The sequence below is a fragment of the Leucopleurus acutus genome (assembly GCF_964270905.1).
Source record: "Leucopleurus acutus genome assembly, chromosome: 2".
NCBI classification, from domain to species: Eukaryota; Metazoa; Chordata; class Mammalia; order Artiodactyla; family Delphinidae; genus Leucopleurus; species Leucopleurus acutus.
In genome coordinates, this window is record NC_139143.1 from 75,997,438 (window position 1) to 76,023,186 (window position 25,749).

The 25,749-nt window shown below is 39.6% G+C and overlaps 2 protein-coding genes across 3 annotated transcripts in view; both read right to left on the minus strand.

Moving 5' to 3' along the window:
* The window catches only part of ATF6 (activating transcription factor 6), a 221,677-nt gene extending 216,375 nt beyond the window's left edge, over positions 1-5,302 (minus strand). The window contains exon 1 of the mRNA XM_082834402.1: positions 5,201-5,302. Within this exon, the coding sequence (XP_082690528.1) occupies positions 5,201-5,252 (52 nt within the window). The 5' untranslated portion in view covers positions 5,253-5,302. The remainder of the gene's footprint in view (positions 1-5,200) is intronic.
* Positions 5,303-12,760: 7,458 nt separating this feature from the next.
* On the minus strand, positions 12,761-18,806 carry DUSP12 (dual specificity phosphatase 12; the record flags this gene model as incomplete). Of its 2 annotated transcripts, none has more annotated exons than XM_082834413.1 (6): positions 12,761-13,185; positions 16,152-16,338; positions 16,655-16,751; positions 17,143-17,261; positions 17,352-17,465; positions 18,424-18,806. In XM_082834413.1, the coding sequence occupies 6 exons, from the start codon at positions 18,804-18,806 to the stop codon at positions 13,024-13,026; spliced, it is 1,062 nt and encodes a 353-aa protein (XP_082690539.1). In that variant the 3' UTR covers positions 12,761-13,023. The 2 variants fall into 2 exon arrangements, with proteins under 2 accessions (XP_082690539.1, XP_082690540.1); XM_082834414.1 differs by having other exon boundaries at positions 17,352-17,457; positions 18,424-18,535.
* Between the last annotated feature and the right edge of the window lie 6,943 nt (positions 18,807-25,749).

Genomic DNA, 25,749 nt, shown 5'->3' on the forward strand with positions numbered 1-25,749 from the left:
AATCTCAGCAGCGTTGAAGGTACCACTGGAATTGGAGTACTAAAGACAGTGAGCTGGTAAGACAGAAGGTGATGGTCAGAGTGGGATGTTGGAAACTGAGATTATGTTACTAGTACTGACAAGGTTTAGGTTTATGATTGGGGAAGAAAATGCCTGAGACAGGGTGGAAGGTGGAGAGGAGACCCAGGAAACGAGAGATCAGGGTATTTGAAGGATCTTCTCTGAGAATACTGAAATCAGCCAAGAATCATGATGGAAGTAGTGTTAAAGAAAGTGACAATAAGCTAGGAACTAAATTTTTTCAAAAAGTGAGGGAGAGTGAACCAGAAATCACCAGATGACTGTAAGAGGGAGAGGGAGAGGACAGCATGTGAGACAATGTGAAATTTAAGCCTGGATGTTTTTAGGGAGGATGAAAGGAGAATGATCTAAAAGTAGCAATGAAGAACAAGGAAGATAACTAACCCACTTTCAGAGGCCCTAATGGAGAAAAGGTTTTGAGAATGAAAAGAGCTACCATTCACTAGGACTTTAGGGAAAACCGTGTTATCAGGGGAGTCAGGTTTTGGTCAACGCAGGAGGGTACAGAGAACTTTCACAGAAGACACTGAATTTATCAAAGAAACCACAGTGGCAGATGGAAGCTTCTGATCTTGGTACATATATCTTATGTGCGGCAAAAAAAAAAGTGGCTTTTGCAAATTGTAAGAAAAAGAAAGGGAGGGAGTGAGGGAGGTAGGAAGGAAAGAGGAAAGGAAAGATATACAAATGACAAATAAAGCATATGGGGACTTCCCTGGTGGTCCAGTGGTTAAGAATCCGCCTTCCAATGCAGGGTACATGGGTTCGATCCCTGGTCAGGGAACTAAGATCTTACATGCTGCAGGGCAACTAAACCTGTGTGCCGCAACTACTGAGCATGAGATACACAACTAGAGAGCCCACATGCCGCAACTAGAGAGCCCACATGCTCTAGAGCCTGAGCACCACAACTAGAGAGAGAAGCCTGCACGCCACAACGAATATCCCGCATGCCGCAACTAAGACCCAACACAGCCAAAACATAAAATAAATAAACAAATATTTTTTAAAAGACCTTTCCTTTAAAAACAAATAGATAAAGCATATGAAAAGATGCTCCACATCACATGTTATCAGGGAACTACAAACTAAAATAATGAGATACCACTACACACCTATCAGGATGGCTATAATCTGAAACACTGGCAACACCAAATGTTCGCAGGACTGGAGCAACAGGAATGTTCATTCACTGCTGGTGGGAATGCAAAATGGCACAGCCACTCTGGAAGACAGGTTGAAAGTTTCTTACAAAACTGGACATACTCTTACTGTATGATCCAGCATTCATGCTCCTTGATATTTACCCAATTTATATGAAAACTTACGTCCACATAAAAAGCTGCAATGGAGTTCCCTGGTGGTCTAGTGGTTAGGATTTGGCGCTTTCACTGCCATGGCCCGGGTTCAATCCCTGGTCGGGGAACTGAGATCCTGCAAGCCTCACAGTGCAGCCAAAAAAAACTGCACATGAATATTTATAGCAGCTTTATATATAACTGCCAACATTTGAAAGCAACCAATTTTAATTCTCTGTGCAGTGTCCATCACTGGAGAACAGTTTGTGGCTGTCCCTTCACTGCATGTAAGCCCTTTATAAGCCGGAACCTGTCACTCTTGTCCCCCACACCTGGCCCTCTTACCTGGCCTTAGTCTGTCTTTAACTGGTTTTGAGACCCTAGAAGCAACCAAGGCGTTTTTCAACAGGTAAATGGATAAACAAACTGTGTGCTATGGACCAAATTGTGTCCCCCCCAAAATTTATATATTGAAGCCCCCAAGATGACTGCATCCAGAGGTAGGGTGGTCTTTACGAGATAATCAAGGTTAAATGAGGTTACAAGGGTGGGGCCCTAATCTACTAGAACTGTGGCCTTATAAGACTAAGAGATAGGTCTACCTACCTACCTACCTCTCTGTCTCCCCCACCTCTTCCTCCTTCCCTCCCTCCTTCCCTTTCCACCCCTCTGCCTCATGAGGACACAGCAATAAAAAGTGGCCATCTATAAGCTAGGAAGAGAAGTCTCACCAGAACCTGACCATGCTGGCACCTGTGCTTGGACTTCCAGCCTCCAGAACTGTCAGAAAATAAATTTCTGTTCATTAAGCTTCCCAGGTATTTTGTTATGGGAGCCCAAAAGACACTGTGGTACATCCATACCATGGAATATTATTCAGTGCTGAAAAGAAATGAGCTATCAGGCCATTAAAAATAGAGGGATCTTAAATGCATTTTGCTAAATGAAAGAAGCCAAATTAAAAATGCTACGTACTCTATCATTCCAACAATATGACATTTTGAAAAAGGCAAAACTAGGTGACAGTGAAAAGAACAGTGGTTGTTGGGGCTTTGGAGGAGGGAGGCAGAGACAAACAGGTGGGGCACAGCGGATTTTTTAGGGCAGTGTAACTATCCCATATGATACTGTAATGGTAGACACATGACATTATGCATTTGTCAAAACCCACAGAATGAACAAGAGTGAATCTTAATATAAACTATGGACTTTAGTTAATGCTAATGTTTCAATACTGGCCCATCAATTGTAACAAAGGTACTCCTCTAATGCAAGATGTTACCAATAGGGGAAACTTGGGGGGCAGGGGAACTCTGTACTATCCCCTCAATTATTCTGTAAATCTAAAACTGTACTAAAAGTAAACTCTATTAAGTATTAAAAACAATTACATGAAATAGAATTTCAGCATCCATAAATAAAGTTGTTTTGGAACATAGTCATGCTCAGTTTACATTGTCCATGGCTGCTTTTGTACTACAACTGGCAGAGCTGAGGAGTCAGAACAGAGACCACATGACCACAAAAGCCTAAAATATTTACTATCTAGACCTTTACAGAAAATGTTTATAGGCCCGTTCAAAATTTCATCACCCCACATAAAGGGAAAATGCACATGGGATGCACATCCCATCATAGGCTGTTCTGAGTAAGTCATTTTTAATTATACAAAGTTGTTAAGAGTCACAAGTACTAATTACATAATCTGATTTTAAAAATTTTAACTAGCTAGCTTCTAATATAGAAAAAAAAAGTCAAATAAATCAGTGAAGTACTTGAACACCCAAAATGGCAACTCCCAGAAAAAGAGTCCATATTCTACTGAGAAATGTTAGCAAACAGTAACCTTTCACTCCAGTGCCTGCAAAATCTATCCTGCTTACTGAACACTTGAGGAAGCAGAATTAAAGTGTTCCACTAAGAAAAGATTGTTAACAGTTTGAAAAGAGAAGCTTGGAAAACCATGGGAAATGGGCATGTTCAGGGAGGGGCAGGGCAAGGTACCTGAGCTGAGTCAGTGAACCTACTACAAAGAACTGAATGCTCTGTTAAAGAACATTAAGACTAGGAGTCAACTGGTCAGATTAGTCAGGAAAACGCAGCCTGGGTATCAGAAGACATAATAATGCTATCAGGAAGTGCCTCACAGTTATAGTTTAAGAAACATCATGAAAATATAATAGTTGGTTAGCTGAGAAAACAGATCATAACAACCCAGTATACTGAAGTAGATTTGTTAATAACTGGGGGGATCTTGGTAAAAATCAAATCTGTAGAAATAACTTAGGAAAGCAATATAGAATAGTGACTAAGTGCACAGGCTTTGGAGGTAGACAAACCTGGTACTGATCCTGTTTCTGACACTCACTAGCTATAAGACTGAGCGTTCGTTCTCTCTCAGCCTCAGCTTCCTCATCTGTAAAATAACAATACCTCACTGGACTGTTGGGAGGATTAAATAAGATAATGCATGTAAGAGCTAAGCAGGGCACCTGACACAAATAAAGTGCTTACCGGCAATTGTTCCTATTACTACGACTACACTTGGCTTGGGATGTAAGAGCTAAGCAGGGCACCTGACACAAATAAAGTGCTTACCGGCAATTGTTCCTATTACTACGACTACACTTGGCTTGGGATGTAAGAGCTAAGCAGGGCACCTGACACAAATAAAGTGCTTACCGGCAATTGTTCCTATTACTACGACTACACTTGGCTTGGGATGTAAGAGCTAAGCAGGGCACCTGACACAAATAAAGTGCTTAACGGCAACTGTTCCTATTACTACGACTACATTTGGCTTGGGAAAATACATTTGGAAGAGATAGTCTAACGTTTTTCCAACAACTCATAGAAAACCTATCCAAGGACTGAAATAAATCTCTAACACTATATAATTTAAGAGAAGTTCTGCCCTTGGAAAATCAAATGAGGACTTCAGTTCAACAAAGAGAATTGAGATTACTCTTGCTACTGAGAACGATGGTCCAAGAGGGAAAAAATGAAGGTCAGTCTGGGTTTCCCCAAAATTTTAAAGCTAGTGAAGGGTGTAGGTTCACCGCAGGACACATTCAGGGACGTATACAACCCCAAATTCATACTGAAGCCCAAGAACAGTGTTAGTACTATGTCTGGCAAACAAGGGAGGAATATAAGTTTCTTCTAAACACTTAGACGATAAAGCTTCTCCACTCTCATTTCCACTACATTCCATTCCACTCTTCCTGACCACAAAACCAAACAAAATATCCATAACAAGAAAATTCAGAGTTGTATTCGGAGAGCAATCAGGATTATATCCGTTTATAAGCGTTAGGTCTACGTAATCAGGGACCTGGGGTCAGGTGCTGGGGTGCTTTGCTTCTCTGCCAAGATGGGCATCAGCCTCGATCAATAGTGGAAGCTTCGAGATGAGGATTCATTCTCTCACACAAACCAAACACGTACACGTACACTCCATGGCAAGCATCTCCCACATCCCACACTCTGAGAAAATAGCTTGCAGCCTTTTTGATGGTCACAGCCGTCCTGCCCTAAGCTTCCTAATGACGTCGTTTTCGCCCCACAAAATCATCACCTGGTACTTTCCCAGAGTAAGCGGTGAAACACGATAGTAATTCCAATCAGGCAACATTTTACGCTCGCTGTCCCCAGGGCAGAAACCGACAGGTTCTGCTAGACTCTACTAGGACCACGGACGGAAGCAACGAGTGGCCCTCGCTCCCTCGGCTGGGTTCGTCCACACCTGTCACCACAAATGCGCAGAAGTAAGGAGGAAGAAACCTGGAGCCACCCCTGGTACAGTCTCATATCCCACTCACCCCACTCTTCATCCGGCCGGTGAGGGAGTCCCGGACTAAAAGGGGACTCCATGGTGCCGGCAACGCCAGCCGGCTCCCCCGAAACACACGTTCGCCTGCCCTGGAACTCGGCAACTAATATCTGGGACGGTGGCGGCAGATGGACAAAATACCCCGTAACGCTGACGCGACGGTGGCCGAATGAAGACAAATTACTTCTGCGCGAGTGACGTCAGAGACTAAGCTAATTTTAAGCAAATCTCTGAGTAAATATTTCCCTTTTGGAGGTTTCGGCATTTTCTGTCCCGCTGTTTTAGGGAAAAAAGAAAGAGACGTAATCACTCCTTCGGTTAAATAAGATATATTGATAACATGAAAAATGGGGAAGAAAATCCATTCTGAACATACTGGCTCGTCCCCTGAGTATCATTCTCAATACCACAGTGTAGATATATCAGAACAAAACTAGAGATTAAGAAAGTAAAGTTGGTTTAATTTTTACGAAAAACTCACTATCAATGTAAAAGTTCTCCGTATACACAAGTGTGTGGAAGGAAAACACACAACTATTTTTTCCAAATTCGTTTGAGCTGCCTCTCCACTGGCACAGTACCTGAGATAAGCAAAAATACTATGAATCGTACTTCTAGAAAGACTATGTTTATTTAAACAAATTTTAAAACGTAAATATAAAAGATAAACTCCCCCAAATCAAACTCACCTCCTTAAACATACATTTCTAAAGCATAGTACCTAGTAGTGAAAGTCCAAGCGACCCTACCCTAAGACCTACAATAAGGTAAATTCCCAGTCTTTTTATTACTAAAACTTAAGAAACGGTTTTGTTTAGAAAAATCCATCTACGTCACAAACTCTAACTGAAAATTTTAACTAAGTTTGACGAAGCAGTTTCAAGAATGCTACTTAATGGAATTTCTTTTTAAAGCATTTCAGCAGTTGAATATTTAAAATACTCTACCTTAAGAACACATATCCCCAATGGAGAAAAGACAGTCTCTTCAATAAGTGGTGCTGGGAAAACTGGACAGCTACATGTAAAAGAATGAAATTAGAAAACTCCCTTACACCATACACAAAAATAAACTCAAAATGGATTAAAGACCTAAATGTAAGGCCAGACACTATCAAACTCTTAGAGGAAAACATAGGCAGAACACTCTATGACATAAATCACAGCAAGATCCTTTTTGACCCACCTCCTAGAGAAATGGAAATAAAAACAAAAATAAACAAATGGAACATAATGAAACTTAAAAGCTTTTGCACAGCAAAGGAAACCATAGACAAGATGAAAAGACAACCCTCAGAATGGGAGAAAATACTTGCAAACGAAGCAAATTTTAACAAAGGATCAATCTCCAAAATATACACGCAGCTCAATATCAAAAAAACAACCCAATACAAAAATGGGCAGAAGACCTAAATAGACATTTCTCCAAAGAGGATATACTGATTTGCCACAAACACATGAAAGGATGCCCAACATCACTAATCATTAGAGAAATGCAAATCAAAACTACAATGAGATATCACCTCACACTGGTCAGAATAGCCATCATCAAAAATCTACAAACAATAAATGCTGGAGAGAGTGTGGAGAAAAGGGTACCCTCTTGCACTGTTGGTGGGAATGTAAATTGATACAGCCACTATGGAGAACAGTATGGAGGTTCCTTGACAAACTAAAATAGAACTACCATATGACACAGCAATCCCACTACTGGGCATATACGTTGAGAAAACCATAATTCAAAGAGCCATGTACCACAATATTCATTGCAGCTCTGTTTACAACAGCCAGGACATGGAAGCAACCTAAGTGTCCATCGATAGATGAACAGATAAAGATGTGGCACATATATACAATGGAATATTACTCAGCCATAAAAAGAAACGAAACTGAGTTATTTGTAGAGAGGTGGATGGACCTAGAGTCTGTCATACAGAGTGAAGTAAGTCAGAAGGAAAAAAACAAATACCGTATGCTAACGCATATACATGGAATCTAAAAAAAAAAAGTGGTTCTGAAGAACCTAAGGGCAGGACAGGAATAAAGACACTGAGGTAGAGAATGGATGTGAGGACACAGGGAGGGGGAAGGGTAATCTGGGACGAAGTGAGAGAGAGACATGGACATATATACACTACCAAATGTAAAACAGATAGCTAGTGGGAAGCAGCCGCACAGCACAGGGAGATCAGCTCAGTGCTTTGTGTCCAGCTAGAGGGGTGGGATAGGGAGGGTGGGAGGGAGACGCAAGAGGGAAGAGATACGGTGATATATGTATACATGTAGCTGATTCACTTTGTTATACGGCAGCAACTAGCACAACATTGTAAAGCAATTATACTCCAATAAAGATGTTAAAAAAAGAACACGTATCCATCTAGGACTAAGTGGAATCTTTCCCTCGGTTACTAAACAAAACAAATGCTTCCCAGAATCCTCCAAACTCCTCGTGGCTGGATGATTACTACAGATTACACAATCCCCAATGTACAAAATAGCCCTGGGACCCAAACCCCGAAAAAAAATCACAGAATTCCCTTACGTTAAAGGTGATTCCTTCTGTCATCAGCTAACTAATCAGTTTTCATTTCAGGTGCAATTTATAAGATTTTTATTCTTACCCAACTGCAAATTCAAAACTTGGCATAAAACCTAAAATAAAACCAGCAAGAGTCTTCTGTATCCACCACACAACTTAGCCTTTTTTTTAAGAAAATCACCATGACTGAACTCCAATAAATTTTCATTTTTTTAATTTTCAAAATTTTAATTTTTTATTCAAGTGCAGATAATTACAAAACAAGCACTTGTGTACTTATTGCCAAGAATTAACAAATATTAACTTTTCCATTTTCGTTTCAGATTTTTCATAAGAAATTAAACATCGTAGATAAAGTTGAGGTCTGCGTTTTCCTCTGCTTCATTTCCCTCCCTCCACATAGACAACTTCCATTATAAATTTTATGGTAATCATTCAAAGCCATTTTTTATTTTGATCATGTTTAAATATGTGTATAGATACATACATTTAGTGCTGTTTGTGGGTATTTTAATTTACATAAACTTATAGCACTAATGTTCTCCAAGTCACTTTTCTCATTCAACATTACTTTTTGATGATCTGTTTTAACTGTCCTATGGTATTTCCTTGAATATATACATTATTAATATACAATATAGACTTTTTTCATTTCCCTACTGATGAACATTTGGATTGTTTCAACTTTTTACTGTTACATAAAATATATCCTTCTATGGGTATCCTTGTGCATATATGCAAGAATGTCTTTAAGATATATGCTGGATCATGCAGTAGGAGTACTACTATTTGCCAAATTATACCAATTTACACTCTCATTAGCAGTGATGAATTCTCACCAACACTAGATGTAGTCAGACTTTTATTTTTTGCCTGTGAAGGGTGTGACTATAATTTACATTTAAATTAAATGTAAATTAAAGAGGTGGTGCATCTTTTCATGTTCATTAAACCTTATTTCCTCTTCTGTGAATTGCCCATTCTTATCTTTTATAAAATTTCCTATTGGATTTTCTTTCTCTCAACGATGTGTACACCTTTAAATAGTCTATTCATTTAACCCATATGTATATAGCAAATACCTTCTCTTAGGTTGACACTTGTCTTTGTTTATGGGGTTTTTGTCCTCTCGGTTTTAATTTTAACATAGTCAAATGTATCAAATTTTGTTAATGATCTCTGTTATTTGTATATTGCATAAGAAATCCTTCCCCCTACTGAGGGAAGTTTTCTTTTCATAGTTTGTTTCATTTTACACATCCTTTTCTTTAAAAAAAAAATTTTTTTTTAATTCAGTTATTGCTGGGGTATAGTAACACTATTGACTTTTTTTTTTAACACTATTGACTTTTATAGAGCAATTTTGTATTCAAAAACCTTATTGAATTACATCATTCTAATATTTCGTCTGTAAATCCTCTAGAATTTTCTGTGTAGACTTACTGTATACAAACACTAGCATTTAAAAATCTATTTTATTTAACATCAACGTTTTAAAACTTAACCTTTAATATGGAAAATTTCAAACAAACAAGAGATAAGAATCTGTCACTTGCAGGAATTCCCTGGTGGTCCAGTGGTTAGGACTCTGCCCTTTCAGGGCTGAGCACTTTCACTGCCTCACTGCTGATGTCCGAGTTCAATCCCTGGTTAGGCAACTAAGATCCTGCTGTGCAGTGCGGCCAAAATAAAAAGAATTTTTCATTTGTCCTGTATAATTTCTCACTTTGTGATTCTGCTGATTGTAATATCTAGGGGCTTGATTGGTTTTGTTTTTTTGTTTCCTCATTTGTTTTTGCAAAAATTTTTTCTGGAGATTTTTTTTAAATACAAGGAAACATTTTCGATTATCATTAAGAAATGTGCTGTTTGTAGTTTTCTTTTTTTATATGCACATTAAGGAAGCTTCCTTCCATTCTAGTTACCTTTTTTTTGTCATAAATGTTGAATGTTATCAAATACTTTCTTTCACTTATTCATTTGCTTTCAACTTAAACCCTTGGCAGAGAAATAAAATTTGAAAGAATTTTATGTCTAGATCCATACCTAGGACTTTACTCTGGCATCTGGTAATGTCTCTTCCCACAGGTTAAGAATCCATGATGCCAAAGTGATGTGCTCATCCAGGACACGTGGTCCCTTTCTAGACACACTTCTGACAACCAACTAGCCCAAATAGCTCCAAGCCTTGCTCAGGCCTCTGACAGAACTGTGCCAATACTGTATGCCAGGAGTGTAGACAGAGCTTAGAAATGTGAGGTGGGGAGTCCACATATACATATACACCAGGGTCCGCATGAACAATTCCAGGGGTGGGAAGAGGGGGGCAGTCTGTAGGTCAGGGGCCAACTCTCAGTGCATTGCCATATTTTGTCATGAAACTCCATGAAGTCAGAGAATTCTAAATTCAAACCTTGTCTTCCAGGTCATTATGAAGATATATTTGCCAAGAGAACAAAACATTTTAATAGTTTGGTAGCTTTATTTATAACTTTTAAGAGAAATAGAATGTAGGCCTCAATTTGTACCCTGCAAATGTTGGTGGGATGCCTGACTAGTGAATTCATAGCTTAGTTAAAAACTGCATTTCATCAGTACTATTAGATTTTACAATCTGATTGACATTTTTAGTATGACATCTTTAAGACAAATACCACCCTGAACAGTGAGCCCAAATATTAGAATATAGAGGTTAAAAGCTCAAATTTTGGAGTAAGCCAAATCTTGCTTCTAATCTAGGTTCATTTGCTATATAACTTTGAGGAAGTGACTTAATCTTTCTGAGCCTCAATTTCACCTGTAAAATGGGAATAATAGGATCTATCTCATGGCTGTTTTGAGGATTAAATCAAATACACATTAAGTGTTTAGGATAGTGACTGGCAGGTAAGTGCTCAATAAACTGCAGCTATTTTAAGGGAAAGGTTTTTTTTTTAAGAATGCTAATTTTTAAAAAATATTTATTTATTTGGCTGCGTCGGGTCTTAGGTGCAGCACGCAGGATCCTTTCTAGTTGTGGCGCATGGGCTCTAGAGTGCATGAGCTCAGTAGTTGTGGCATGTGGGCTCTAGGGCCTGCGGGCTTTGTTGCTCCACAGCACGTGGGATCTTAGTTCCCCAATCAGAGACTGAACCCACATCCCTTGCATTGGAAGGTGGATTCTTAACCACTGGACCACCAGGGAAGTCCCTTTAAGGGAAAATGTTGACTGCTACTAGCTAGGCACTATACTAAGTTCTTTATCTGCAGTGTATCACAAAAATCCTTGTAATAACCCAGATACTACTGTTATCTCCATTTTATGTAAAAAGAAATTAAAGCTAATGCAAATGATCTTTCAAACAACCCTGTCAGGAGAGCAGAACATATATTAATCCCATTTTGTGAAGATGAGAAATGACTCCCAGTTTTCAAAAGACCTGCTCACTTCCAGGAAGATGGTGATCAGTAGAGCCAGAATTATTAGAGCCACTCTCTGACCTCTACTTCAGTACTGTTTTCACTGTACCACACTGCCTCTGAAGTAAGGTTAATATTGCTATTTTCAACAAATGTGTAAATTCAAATGTTTTACATTGATATTCGTAAATATTAAAAAGAAAGGATTCCTTTTTTATTTTGAGAACAAAGGCATAACGCATTTACCCCACCCCCAAAATAAAACATTAAAAGACTTTAAATCTGAAAATCTTGCTTAGTGGATGTTTCACAAAAGTTCAAAATTTACATAAAGAAAAGTCAGGTATCCCAAAATCATTCCTCATTGGCAAATACCAATTATCTTTCAAAAAAAGATACTATTTTGTCAATGTCTCCTGGCTAGCATATAAATTACAAGGCAGAGATTTTATCTCGTTTGTTCAATGTATCACCTAGAATCGTGTACATAAAAGGTGCTTAGTAAATATTTACTGAATTAACAATTATAAATTCAAATAAAATCTATGTCATTTTCTCTGTGATAGATGCCACAGTGTTATACATAGGCATTAGCTTGAACCATATACAAAACTGCTACTACTCAATTACTTTTTACCTACAAAGAGGCAATTTCATATGGTTCAACCTAATTGTTTCTAAAAAGCTTTCTGGAGTATAACATTACAAAGTAAAGAAGTAAACAGATATTGTGAAAGACAGAAGTGGAAAAATTTTTTCTCCTAAGAAAAATTTATTATACGGAAGCTGCCAAAGGCTTCAGGTCCTATGCTGAGATATTCTCGAGAATCATCTATAACACTCCCACACTTTTAAAGAGGATCATGATTCACACTTTTTTGCATTTAAAATAACTCCCGTTTTGGTTTATGTACATATACACTCACATGTGTAAATATGAAAAACATATTAAGAACATGGACTATATTTCTCTTTATTAGCTAATTCTGATTTAATGTAAATGTTCAAGTATCTAATTAGGTATAATTCTAACTATTATCAATGAGTAAAATAAATTCCAGTCTCCAGAGATCACATTAAAAAGCTAATCTGGGGGCTTCCCTGGTGGCGCAGTGGTTGAGAGTCTGCCTGCCGATGCAGGGGACATGGCTTCATGCCCTGAGAGGCCTGCGTACCGCAAAAAAAAAAAAAAAAAAAAAAAACTAATCTGGACATATTACCTTTTCCAATACACTAACACATCAGGCTAAAAAAGGTGATTGATATGTAGTTACTCCACATTTAATTTTCTTCATCATTAGAAATATACCTAACATTAATACATTTCTTTAAGTAGATTACTTCAAAAAGTATCATAGGAAAACCACACTTTAGTCAGTGTTTTACTGATGTCCTTTTCTTCTACATTTCCAAGAAAAACCCAGACTAATGTAGCTTTACTAATGTCCCTTAAAAGAGAGAAAGAGAAATGTCAAAATATGTCCAAACAAATCTGCTTTACATTTCTAGAAATAAAAGAATGTCACTTAAACATGACAGTTTCTAATTTTTATACATAATTTTGTCCATCTAGACCTTAAGATTACATAACTAACATTCCAAAAATCACAACTTTTAAATATATATGAAATAAAGAAAGTATCTGGGTTATAAAAGATTTTAATATCAAACAAAGTATAATTTACTTGATCAAAAGGTTTTGATTTCCATTCTACTTAGTGTAAGAAGCTGACAAAGTATAGTTTCTAAGTCAAATGATTTTTATCTTCTCATATTTCAAATGAAATGTTAATGGCCTAAAATTAAACAATCTGCCATGAATGACAATAAGCAAGGGTAGCACATATCATCAGCAAGTTATCAAATGTCACAAGTTCATATTTTTCTTGTTTGTGATCCCCAAACTGGCAGCATTTTCATTTCATCCACTCTGTTCTTATGTATTTGAAAAGCAGGTGTTATCCATCTACCACATGAGCACTGTTCACCATACCAGTTGAAAGAACCCAACTTGGCATTGCATTTGGGGCAAAGAAGCTGAAATAAAATAAATGTGTTACTTCATTCATTCACTTTTATACAAAACAAATAATTATCTTTGGTAATATATGATATAAAAACAGGTAAGACATGGCTCATACCTTCAAGGAGTTGATGGTCTAATCAGTGAGATGTAATGGCAATTTACTGTAATAGATAGTAGACTACAATAATTGTGTAAGAAGTATGTTGTACTCTGGGAGTTTAAAGGAGGAATAGATTAATTCCAGCATTAAGGGAGAAAGGTGAAGGTTGAGATGTGAAACAGAAGGTTTTGTGACTGTTTTGTGACTGTGGCACATGTGTTGACTTTTAAATCATCGACAAGCTATATAGAAAGTCTGGGCATAAAACTCAGAAACTACAATTGATTACATAAACATCTTAAATTTTAGTTTGACAAAATATACCACATTCCTCAAAACAATTAAACATAGAGTTACTATATGATCCAGTAATTCCACTTCTAGGTATATACCCCAAAGAGATAAAAGCAGGGACTCAAACAGATATTTGTATACCCATGTTCATAGCAGCATTATTCACTATACTCAAAGGGAGGAAGCAACCCAAATGTCCACGGATAGATGAACGGATAAACAAAATGTGGGGCTTCCCTGGTGGTGCAGTGGTTGACAGTCCGCCTGCCGATGCAGTGGACACGGGTTCGTGCCCCGGTCCGGGAAGATCCCACATGCCGCGGAGCAGCTAGGCCCGTGAGCCATGGCCGCCGAGCCTGCGCGTCCGGAGCCTGTGCTCCGCAACGGGAGAGGCCACAACAGTGAGAGGCCCGCGTACCGCAAAAAAAAAAAAAAAAAAAAAAGTGGTAGCCTATACATAAAATGGAATATTATTCAGCATTAAAAAGGAAGGAAACTCTGATACATGCTATAACATGGAAGAACCTTGAGGACATTATGCCAAGTGCAATAAGCCAGTCACAAAAGGACAAATATATGTGTAATTCCACTTTATGAGGCACCTGGAGTAGTCAAATTCATAAAGACAGAAAGTAGAATGGTGGTTGCCAGGGCCTGGTGGGGGTGGTATGGGGAATTAGTGTCTAATGGGTATGGCATTTCAGTTGGGGAAGATGGTGGTGACGGTTGCACAACAATGTGAATGTTCTCAAGGCTACTGTTAAAATGGTAAATTTATGTTATGAATATTTTACCACAATTTAAAAAACCCACATTCACAATATATGTATGTCATTTATGCTGTATACCTTCAACTTATACACTGCTGTATGTCGATTATATCTCAAAAAGCTGAAGAAAAAAATGTATCACAAAGCTAAGATAAAAGCAACAGACTGGAGAAAATATCTGCAACATATTACACGAAACATTAACTCTAGACTATATAAAGAACTCCTACAAATCCATTAGAAGAAGACAAAACCCACAGAAAAATGGGCCAAGGACCTGAAGGAAATTTACTGTAAAAGAAAATATAAATGGCTCATAAGTATATAAAGATGTTGGTCTCAGTAGTAGTCATGGAGATTCAAATTAAAACATTTTAGGATTAACATTTTTCATCTCACAGACTGACAAAACCTTACCAATTTTACAATATCCATTATGTCAAGGGTATGGGGAAATGAGTATATGCATTCAACATTAGTGAGAGGCAAATTTGTATGGGCATTGTTAATGTCAGCCCAGACTATCAGTAATATTTAAAATGTACACACTCCTCAAGCCAGGATTTCCACTTTTAGGTATATATTCTATAAGAAAATTCAAATAAGTGTACAAGGAAGTATGCACAAATGTGATCTAGAATATTTCACAAAAATGCCTTTATCTTGTGTTTTCAGGGTTAAATAAAAGCAGCAAGGAAATTCCCTGGCAGTCCAGTGGTTAAGATTCCACACTGCCACTGCTGAGGGCCCAGGTTCAATCCCTGGTTGGGGAACTAGGATCCCACAAGCTGCAAGGCACGCCCCAAAAAACAATAAACAAAAGCAGCAAGGCAAAAGCACAAGCCACAAAAGAAAAAAACAGATAAAGTGGACTTCAACAAATAATATCATCAAGAATGGGAAGTGACTGCTGTACAAGGTTTATTTGGTAGCGATAAAAATGGTGATAGCTGCAAAAACCTCCGTGAATATACTAAAAACCACTGAACTGTACACTTTCAATGGGTACATTATATGGTAAGTGAATTATACCTCAATAAAGTAGCATTATCTGAAACCATGGGTTTGAATATAGGGTACCTCTTTCTAGGCAAGACACTAACTAATGCAAACTAAGTTTCCTCACATATAAAATGTGAATAGATATGTGCTCGATTTTATAAAGTTATTGTATTCTTCAAATGAAATAATACAGTGAAAAGGTTTCATAAAATACTCACCATACAAACTTATACAAACGTTAAACATCATTATATCTTAGATTTAGAAAATCTTTAGATTAATAGCATGTAAACCTAAAGGAGAATTGTGGCTGTCACAGGATGCTCATATGAGCTGCATTCTTTAGAATTAACAGGAAATGAAAAAAAATCTCACAACAAACATACAAAACTGAAAGATCAAGAAAACAAATACACAAAGCCAAAAGAGAAAAAAAGGAAGATTAAGAAGAAATTTAAAATCTAATTTTAAAATCCTTGATTTGCCCTACTTCTTACACAAAGTTCAAGTTTTGTTAAATATATTCTAGTTTGTTAGTCTTAATTTGAAAAAATACAAACAATACCCTTAAAAGGAATTAATTAATTTAGACCACCAGCTTTCCACCAAAAGTGGTTCACTATTTTACATCAGCTGGTTTTTATTTGACTAAATTATCTTTGATAAAGTCTTATCTATATTAGAAAGATATTAAACTTTAGAAAGAAAGCAGTTAAGATGGAGTAAAATGCTAGTTAAAATATGGTTTAAAATGAAAGGAACAAAATATAGATGACATAATAAAACCGCAGAAAGTAAAACGTGTTCTCACCTGTCCATCCATCACTCCCAACAAAGTGGATTCCATCCACTGCACAGGTTCAATGAAATAAGATGTACATTGAGCCTGACTCCCTGTAGTAAGCATGAAGGATGGTGTCATTCTCTTGTGGGCAAAGGCTATAGGACCACTTCCTTCATTATGATCCAAAATGCTAGAACTTCGAAATAAAGATCGCCTGCAACCCCCAAACAAACAAAAACATTAATGACTTGCAAAAGGATGAAAAAATAGATTAAATGTGCAGTTATTTCTTAGGGGGCAAATTAATATAACATTGATTATGCTACTTTAATTTTCAATAACTTCTACAAGTAACCACATTACTTTTACTTTTAAGAATTCATATTCTTCTTGAAACCAGATTTGAATATGAAATTTCTGTATTATTCAATTAAACAAATTCCTCCTACTAGATTTTAAGAAACTGAAACTTTCAGTACTTTTCAGCTACTGAAACAAAATAAAATCTCAGAGGATACAAAATATTTTACCTGCACTTTCTACATTTGTAGAGAACCCCATCTTTCAATCCTTGTGTAATGGCGGATGGGTCAACAGCAAAGAGTTCTTGAGGTAAGTTCTGCAATTCTACGTGACACAAAATGTATCCATTTGTCAAAATCAACTCTGCATTTTCAGACAAAATTCAGCTAATGTCAAATTAAGGCAAGTAGTGCTAACTTCAGAAATTAAAAAATATATATATTCTCCATTGTTGAGAAATCAGGATGAGGTAGGAGGGCACAGTGATCAAGCCCTTGGGTTTCAGGTACAGACTGCCTGAGTTCAAATTCAAGCCAGCCACTTACAAACCTTGTGACCCTGAACAAGCTATTTCTTGCTAAACCATGGTTTCAAAAGGAAATAAATACCTATCTCAAGGGATCGCTGGCAAAAGGGATAATGCACCTGAAACATTTGGTGTCAGAGTAAACAGCATCTAGAAAGGACCAAACACATACTACCAATTATTACTCACCTGGATACTTCTCTGTAACCTTTTGTAAACGATACTGTTTATAAATTGCACTAGAGGTATCTACTTCACATCCCATTGCCTGGTATAATTTCAGTTGCCACTCAAACCCCTCATTCATCCTGCAAGGACAAACAAACATAGTTAATTTTTCTTTAAATAAATAAAATCACATCACAAAAGCAGAATTATTACTACGACAAAGAACTCACTTAGCCTCTGGTTTGATAGTCTTCAGGTTTTCATAGGCTTTTTCAAAGGTAAGTTGGTCAGTCTTCATCATAAAAGCAGTCATTACAGCCACACTTCGACTGACCCCTGCGTGACTGAAAAAGAAACCTTTAAAATATCAAATAGCAACAATTAAAAAAACCCAGCCCCCCACTAATGGTAAAGTTCAGGTCCACTTCTTGTCTGCTTCTTCTACTCAAATAAACCCTTTGCCTCTGAATTACTACTGCTGTACAAAAGAATTATTCCCTTATTTCCTTATTCATTTTGAATTCTGAACCATATGAAGGTATTACCTATTCAAAAATAATTACACTAATTTTTTTTAACATTTTATAATGGTTTCAGAAAAAATCTAAACTCTTTTGCTGGCTTTAAGAGCCCTGGAGATCTGATCCCAGACTTCTTTCCCTTTTATCACTACCTTATGTCCTTTATGTAATATTTAGAACAAATGCTGGCAGTAAAAGTGCTGGCTCAATAAATGTAAACTATCGTTATTACACTCTTTTTGCCATTGCTATCACCTACTCCAACTTTCCCCTAGGAATGGCTTAGGGATCCTTTACGTCCTAACCAATTTTTCTCTCCTCCAATTTCCCCTACATCAGCCACCCCGCCTCAAACAAAAGCAATGAAAATAATTTCCTCTGAAGTTTGAATAACCTTAACCTTTGTTAATCTCTTACTACACACCTCGCATGCTAGTCTGCATTACAATAATCTGGGTATGTGTGTGGCCTCTCGTGAACAGATTTAAACTCTGTAGGTGCAGGGACTTTGTCATTTACCTGAAGATTCCTCCTACCTCCGAAACAAAACTCAGCGGCTGCAGGATGAACCAACACAAACTGAATGAACGAAAGCCTGCACGCCATCAGGGGCCCGCCTCCTGCCCGATCCTCTCTCAGACACAAGCCTGTGCGAGAGGGAGGAGGAGAAGGTTCTAGTGGCCGACAGCCCCTTCGTCCTCTTCTGGGGCCTGGGAGAAGGGTGAGGGGGGCAGGCTGGAAGCGTGGCGGGGTTGCTCTCCCCACGGACCCGGCCACTCACCAATGCACCAGCACCGCGCGGCCCTCGGCGCGGGCCTGGCCGATGAAGGCCACGCACCGGTCCAGATGGCTAAGCAGGTCGGTCTCGGGTTTGTCCAGCGCTGGCACGAAGAGACTCCGTAGACCCTCGACCCCAGCCCCCGTGTTGAAGTCGGTCTCCTCCGAGTCGACCGTCAGCACGGCCGTGATGCCCGCCTCCCTCAGGTGGTCCGGCTCCGCGACTGCCGCAGCTCCACCCAGGAACAGCCCCGGCCGCACCTCCAGCATGTGCTCAGCGAAGCTGGCCCGGGTCTGGCTGCCGGCCGTGCGCTCGCATCCATGGCTCCCGTACTGAGGCTCCAACATGGCGGCGCCCGGAGGCCGGACTGAGGAGGGCCCTACCATCGAGTAGGGGGTCGGCTAGAATGTCCTTCATCTAGGACCAGCCGGCCTGAGTTGCGCCGCCGCTCCCTCGTGGGACCACGTCGACCGCGGGAATGTGGATTTACTGGGGGAAGGTGACGTTACTGCGGCTGGGGCGGAGCTAAACCCCGTTCAAAACCGCTTCTGGAGCCTTGTCTCTACCCGGCTCCTCCAACTTGGTGGGATAGGATAAACTAACGCTAATACAGGGCTTCTCAGGCTCTTAGTGTTGAGATTTTCTGGATTTTCTGCAGGAGCAGAAAATGGACTCAAACTGAAATGATGGTCCCACCAACTGAATCAGCAGCATAATTTTATGCATTTGAAATAAAACATTTTTCAATGCTTATGAAGCCATTTGTTTGTAGTTCTTCTCTTGGGACTATTTTTCCTTTTTTTTTTTCCTTTTTGTCCCGTTTTTTATTGGTATGTGAATCCTTTTCTTGTTGATGTATACTGTTCTATATATTTGAAGATATTAATCCCATGGTTTTGTGTGTCAGTGCCCTCCAGCCAGAGACCACCAAGAATCCACCTGTAGTTAAGTAAATTGGGTTTATTACTCAACCATGAACTGGAGAATTTAGGGAAATCTAGGTAAGAGAGTGTTAGGAAGATCCTATTACAGGATTTGAGCTTGTATTAGATGAGTTTGGGCTAAGGGTCTAAGGGACTAAGCATCTAAAGAAGCAGGACTTTGCTCTGGATTGGATGCTGTCAGGAAGTGGGGGTGATTCTATCACTGGGTATCTTAGTAAATCTTACCTAAGGGAGGAAAGGCTAGAGAGACACTAAAGCTGTAATTGGTCAAGAAGTAGCAGTCAGTCATGGTCCTGGCATAAAGACCAAAACATGTTTGGCATTTTGAAGTTGGACAATGTTCCTGTTTTATCTGTGTTCAGACATGATTACGGTGGTCTTGTTTTTGTTTTAAGGACATAAAAAGATTTATTACTCACATAATGAGGCTTTCTGGAGTTAGCAGGGTGACTCACAAGTAGGTCCAAAAATGAATTGAGAAAGCAGAGACAGAAAACTGGCTTGGGGTTTTTATTGCTGTTAGATTATGGGCCCAGAGTGAGGATTCCCACATGAGCAGGGAATTTCATGGTGGTCTTGTTTTTGTCTTTCTTCATCATGAGCTCAGTGTTGCCTTGTCTGGGGTTGATGTCCTGTGAAATTGTTTATATTCAGCAGGAGGGGAAAAACACCTAACTGTGAGTGCCCAGCCAGCTGTAGCAACACTAAGGAAGATCTACCTCGTAGTTCCAGGCCAGTTCCTGGATGCCAGGGCTTGCTTTTGTCTTTCTCATATATAACTTTATAATTTTCAGAGAGATTGAGATTCGGGGCAGGGACACTTGAGCCCCATCCAAGTCAGATGGAGGAAGCCGCAAATGCTTCTGCTTGGGAACACTTAAGTGGGCAGCCTGCAGGGATAGAGGAAGAGTGCTATCTTCCCTTACTCCCACCACAGGCTGTGAACCTCTTCAGGGTTAGGACTTTGCTTTTTCATCTTTGTATCCCCCACAGAATTTAGGCTAATGGTGCTGGTTACTCCATCTTTTGAATGTTAGAAATGGAAGGGAAAGGAGTACCAGAAGAGACACTCCTTCCCTCTCAATGCCATTTCCTTCCCCATCCCAAAGGGTTTACCTCAAGGGCTCACTTAGCGTTTTTGCCTGGAGAGTCATGTTAGCGGTCTTCTGAGCCCCCAGTTGAATCAACTCAACCTTTCTCACTTTACAATCCTGGAAACATCTACTATGTGTCGGGCACTACAGTAGATGCTGAGGCTACAAAATGAATAAGAGTCTTTGCCCTCGAGGAACTTAGAGAAAAAGCTGGAATAAAAAATAAGTAAATAGCCCAATTATTGTTCTGATAGAAGTAAGGGCAAATTACTAAGGAAGCATGTGGGAGCTGGGCATCTAACCCTAATGGAAGGGGAGTAATCAAGGATAGCTTCCCAGAGGAAGTGATGCTTGATCTAGGTCTTGTAGGATACATGGGAATTTGTCGGGCAAAAAGGAGGGAGGTGAGGCACTTGCTTAATTCTCTCAGCACATTCCAAAGAGAAGTCTGTCTTCGGGAGGACTGCCCTTGACCAGCTCCTGGGAGACAATCTCTGAGCCCCCAGAATAGCCTGCCTGATAAAAAGTGTTTTTGAATGCCTGAAGCCCTGGGCCATGCTGTATCAGTTTGACCTCTGGGAGGCTGGAGATGGAGTAGTTATGCTCAGTCGTGCAGGAGCTGCATGCCTATGTGACTGGCCCCCAATAAAACCCCCGGATACCAAGTTTGGGTAAGCTTCCTGTTTGGCCATACTTCAAGTGTGTTGTTACACGTCATCACTGGGAGAAAGAAGCAAGTGCCTCTGTGACTCCACTAGGAGGGGGTATCTGGAAGCTTTCACCTGGCTTCTCTTGGACTTCACCAATGCACCTTTTCTCTTTGCTGATCTGAATCCGTATTCTTTCACTGGAATAAGCCATAACTTTGTATAATTGCTCTTCTGAGTTCTGCAAATCCTTCCAGTGACTCAGCAAGCCTGAAGGAGCCTGGTGACCCCTGACACAGCATCCATTGTCTAGTATAGTGAAAACTAGAAACATCTAAATAAATGCAAGTAATGGAGTGGTTAAAGAAGTTGTTTTATCCATTCAATAAAATACTAGGCAACTATTTAAAAAGATAACAAAGGAAGTGGTTGATGCTAGCTATATTATAAAATTTTTAAAGATGGTTTACAAATTGAAAGCATGTCTGAGCATATATATGTGTGTATATATATATATGTATGTATGTATAGGAATATATATATATGAACTGTTAACAGTGGTTATTTCTGGGAGCTGGCATGAGGAGACTTACATGATAGGCTTTATACACTTCTTTCTATATAGTTTTAATCTTTTTTCAACAGGTATTATTAAAATTATTCACTGTTAACAATCATAGGTATTGACATTCTGGAAAAATGGGGGAAAAAAGAATTAAGGGTTAATTTCCTGAACATTTTATTAAGATATCCTAATCATTCCCTCAGCTTTATTAGTTTTCTGTTGGGAATGAGCTTTTCTTCCTCAACGCCCTAAAATGAATATAGGTTCCTTCAAGGATGGAAGTAAGAGACACTTCTGAATTGTTGTTGAATACCCACAAAGCCCAGCTCAGTGAATATCTGTATCTGGGGGAATAATAACGCCTCAATTCCTGAGGCTGAAGTGTATTTACCAGCTTCTGTATTTTTCCTCCTAGCCACTAGTTGGCACCATGTGCCCTTTGGCAAGATACATTTTCTGTACCCCCCTTGAAACAGGGGAAAATGAATATGGCGACATGCAAAAAAGCAGGATGTTAGGCCCAGGGAAGGAAATTCGTCTTTAGAGGGGCAGCTGGGTTGCTTCCTGTCAAGGAGAAGAGAAGAGGCTCTATGTCCTAGCACTGGTAGGTGCACGTGTGTGCGCACACACACATGCACGATGTATCTGTTCATTTTATTACGAGCAAGCCTACATCATTGATAAGCATGAATTAGGCAAAAATTCTAAGAGATAGTCTAGTATGCTGTGGTTTGCATTTTAAGAAGACACCCACGCATTCTATGTAACATGGCCTAATCACACAAGAATACACATCACCCAGCCTTCCTGTTCTTTGGTTTTCTTCTAGAGCACAGTCACAAGTATGATTCATCACTTTCATCTTTAAAAATATTTGCTGTAAGTGCATATCTGTGCTGAGCAATGAGCAGGGAAACTTCCTCTCTTCTGCCCCATTGCCTCCCCATCATGGTCCAAAGACAAGTTCCTCTTTCTATCTCCAACATGTTGCCTAGGCCCTCCTACACCCAATGAATTATCAGTAAATGTTTGCCAATTATGTTCTTAATGGGGCTTAAGATCTAGGACAGTTATGAAGATACACATGAAATGTACTTTAAGATCCCCAAATCAAAATGGTGACGAAAAATATAAATGGGTGATAATAACATAATTCTATTACTTTTTCTGTGTTCATGAGTAGAAGGTGTATACTTACAAAATGGTGAGTTCAGATTTGGTACTGTCTTTGAGGGGCACAGTCTGAAGACAGAGAAAACCCAAGTCTGAATCCCAAACTGCTTCTGACCCTATTACCTATTAATATGTGATTGTATGCCTGTAGAAAATTATATGATTTCTCTAAGCCTCAGTTTCTTCACCTGCAAAATAGGAGTAATTATAGCCATATTACAGAGTTCTAACACGAATTAACTTATCAACATGTATTATTAGTGGGAGAAAGAAATCCCAAGCTGAACCATTGCATCAGAAGCAGCTCGGAGAGGATTCCATGCAGGAGAGGCTGAGCTGTGGTGAGGGAGAAATGGCTGCAGATGGCTTGTCTTGAGGAAGCTGTTGAGCAGAGATAAATTGCTGAGCGTGATCAGTCCAGGAATTCAATGGTCATGAGATTTAACAGAAAGTGGATCCTAACTACCCATCCAGCTACAACCACACCCTAAAGTCCACTTATTTTTTTTTTTTTGCGGTACGCGGGCCTCTCACTGTTGTGGCCTCTCCCGTTGCAGAGCACAGGCTCTGGACGCGCAGGCTCAGCAGCCATGGCTCACGGGTCCAACCGCTCCGCAGCATGTGTGATCTCCCCGGACCGGGGCACGAACCTGTGTCCCCTGCATCGGCAGGCGGACTCTCAACCACTGTGCCACCAGGGAAGCCCCCTGAAGTCCACTTATTAATGTAGAGTCTGTGTCTTGGTAAAGATGTGTCCTCCTTCCCTAGAAGGGCATCTATTGTCAAGATTCTGAGGGAATAATTTCAGCTCCACAAACCCTGGGACCAGAGATGACTGAATAAAGTTGAAGCCCCCTCGTTATGTAAGGACAACTTGGTCAGCTGATCCAACAACTCCTCCTGCCTTATTCCCAGCTGCGTCCCCCACTCACCCCCAGTATTTACAAACTCATCACATTGTAGGACTAGCCATTTGAGGAATACTAGGGCAGGAACTGGCTGATGATATCTGGGTCGTGCTCTCAGTTCCTTTTTTGACTCAAGGAGAAAGTGGTAAACAAAGAGTCAGATGAGTAGAGCAAAGGAGATCACAGATGTTCCCTGTTGCGTGTCAGAGGTTTGTTGGGTTACATTTTGCAGAACTCCTCTCCCTTCATTCTTCCCCAAACAAAATACAAAGAATGGCCACAGTTGCCCCTTCCCAACGTCACAACCTTTGGAGCTCTCTTGCAGTCTAAATGTAGTCAAGTGTGTTGTAATGGAAAGAGCTCTGGACTTGTATGCACAAGTCCTAGACTTAAGTTTTGGTTCCATCATGTATTAATTATATAACGTGGCCAAGCCAGTTAAGCCCTCTGAGTTTCAATGGCCCCACCCCAAAAAGGCAAGGCTAATAATGCCTGCTCTAACATTCCCTAAATGATTTTAAACTATAAAAATCGGAAATCCTATAAACTTTTGGTCAGTCCACAGAATATTTCTAAATCCTTTAAAATGTTGTTCCTTGCCCCCCCTTACTACCAAATATACTCTGCTGCTGCTTCTAAGTGTGTTTCATATGCACTGACTCATATCTTTCAAGATGTATTTCTTTGCCCACACCTTCCAATAATTACTCATCACCAGCCATGAGAACTGAAAACAGAGAGGCCATTTATAAATGTTCAAGCTGGCAGGAGGAAACTGCCCAAATAAAGGGAAAAAAACTAGATTTGGATGTTCAATAGAAGCATTTTTATATGATCCCAAAGTGGGAATAAGATGAAGCCCTTAGACTCACGTTTCCACTATGCAGACAGGGGTGCGAATACCCAAATCATGTGTTAAACTGACAGTACAAACAAAACGCTTGGAGGCTCAGACAGAAAAAAAAAATAGTAACTTATTTTGGCTGGAGGAAACTGGGAAAAATTCTCTGGGAAGGTGGCATTTGAGTTGGGTCTTTCCCACAGGTGAAGGAGAGAGAGATGAGGGAGAAAGGAATGGAAAGGTGCTGGAAAGACAGAGAGCACTGAGGGGGAAGGCGCAGGGATATGAGGGCTAAGACACTTGAGAATGTTTCATTAAGTATATGCCCAATATGTCTGGAAATGAACGATTTGTTTTGAGACTTCACAAGCGATCCTGGGACATGTGTTCAGTCCCACTGGCCACATCCAGTCCTAATAGCGGCCATGCAGAGTTGCAGCCCTTTTGGAGGGAAGGGGCTACTACATGTCCAGCATAGGCCTCATCTTTCCACAGCCCCTTTCACAAAGGGTCTCAGAATCCTTTAGTGGGGTCACTAAATGGAAAATGGATATTGGATGAGCCCCATCTGCTTCTATACCTTATACCTTTAGGCTATCAAAGCATTACTGGTTGCCTCTAATCCAAAATGATGCAGGTTAATGCAGGAATGTCTTGTAAGTACTTATAAAAAGAAGCAGCTATATTAGCTCTAATATTATCAACTATAGAAAGTATGGTGACTTAGTTAATAAAACTGTTTGAAAGTTGCTAAGAGAAATCTTAAAAGTTCTCATCACCAAAAATAAATTGTGTAACTATGTATGGCGAAGGATTTTAACTAGACTTATTGTGATGATCATTTTGCAACATATACAAATACTGAATCATTACTTACAGACCTGAAACTAGTGTAATGTTATATGTCAATTATCTTACCTCAACTGAAGAAGGAGAGGAGGGAGAGGGGAAAGGGAAGAAGAAGAGGAAGAAGGAGCGGGGGTGAAGGAGGAGGTGTGAGGAGGTGGAAGAGAAGAGAAGAAGCACCCACTAGGGGCCAGCATGAGCTTACCAAGAACAGTCTTGCCCTGACAGCCTGTTCTTTTTCTGACAATGACTAGACAGGCAGATTAGGGGAAATGCTCACCCACTGAATCTGTACTTCTCCAGTCTTTTAG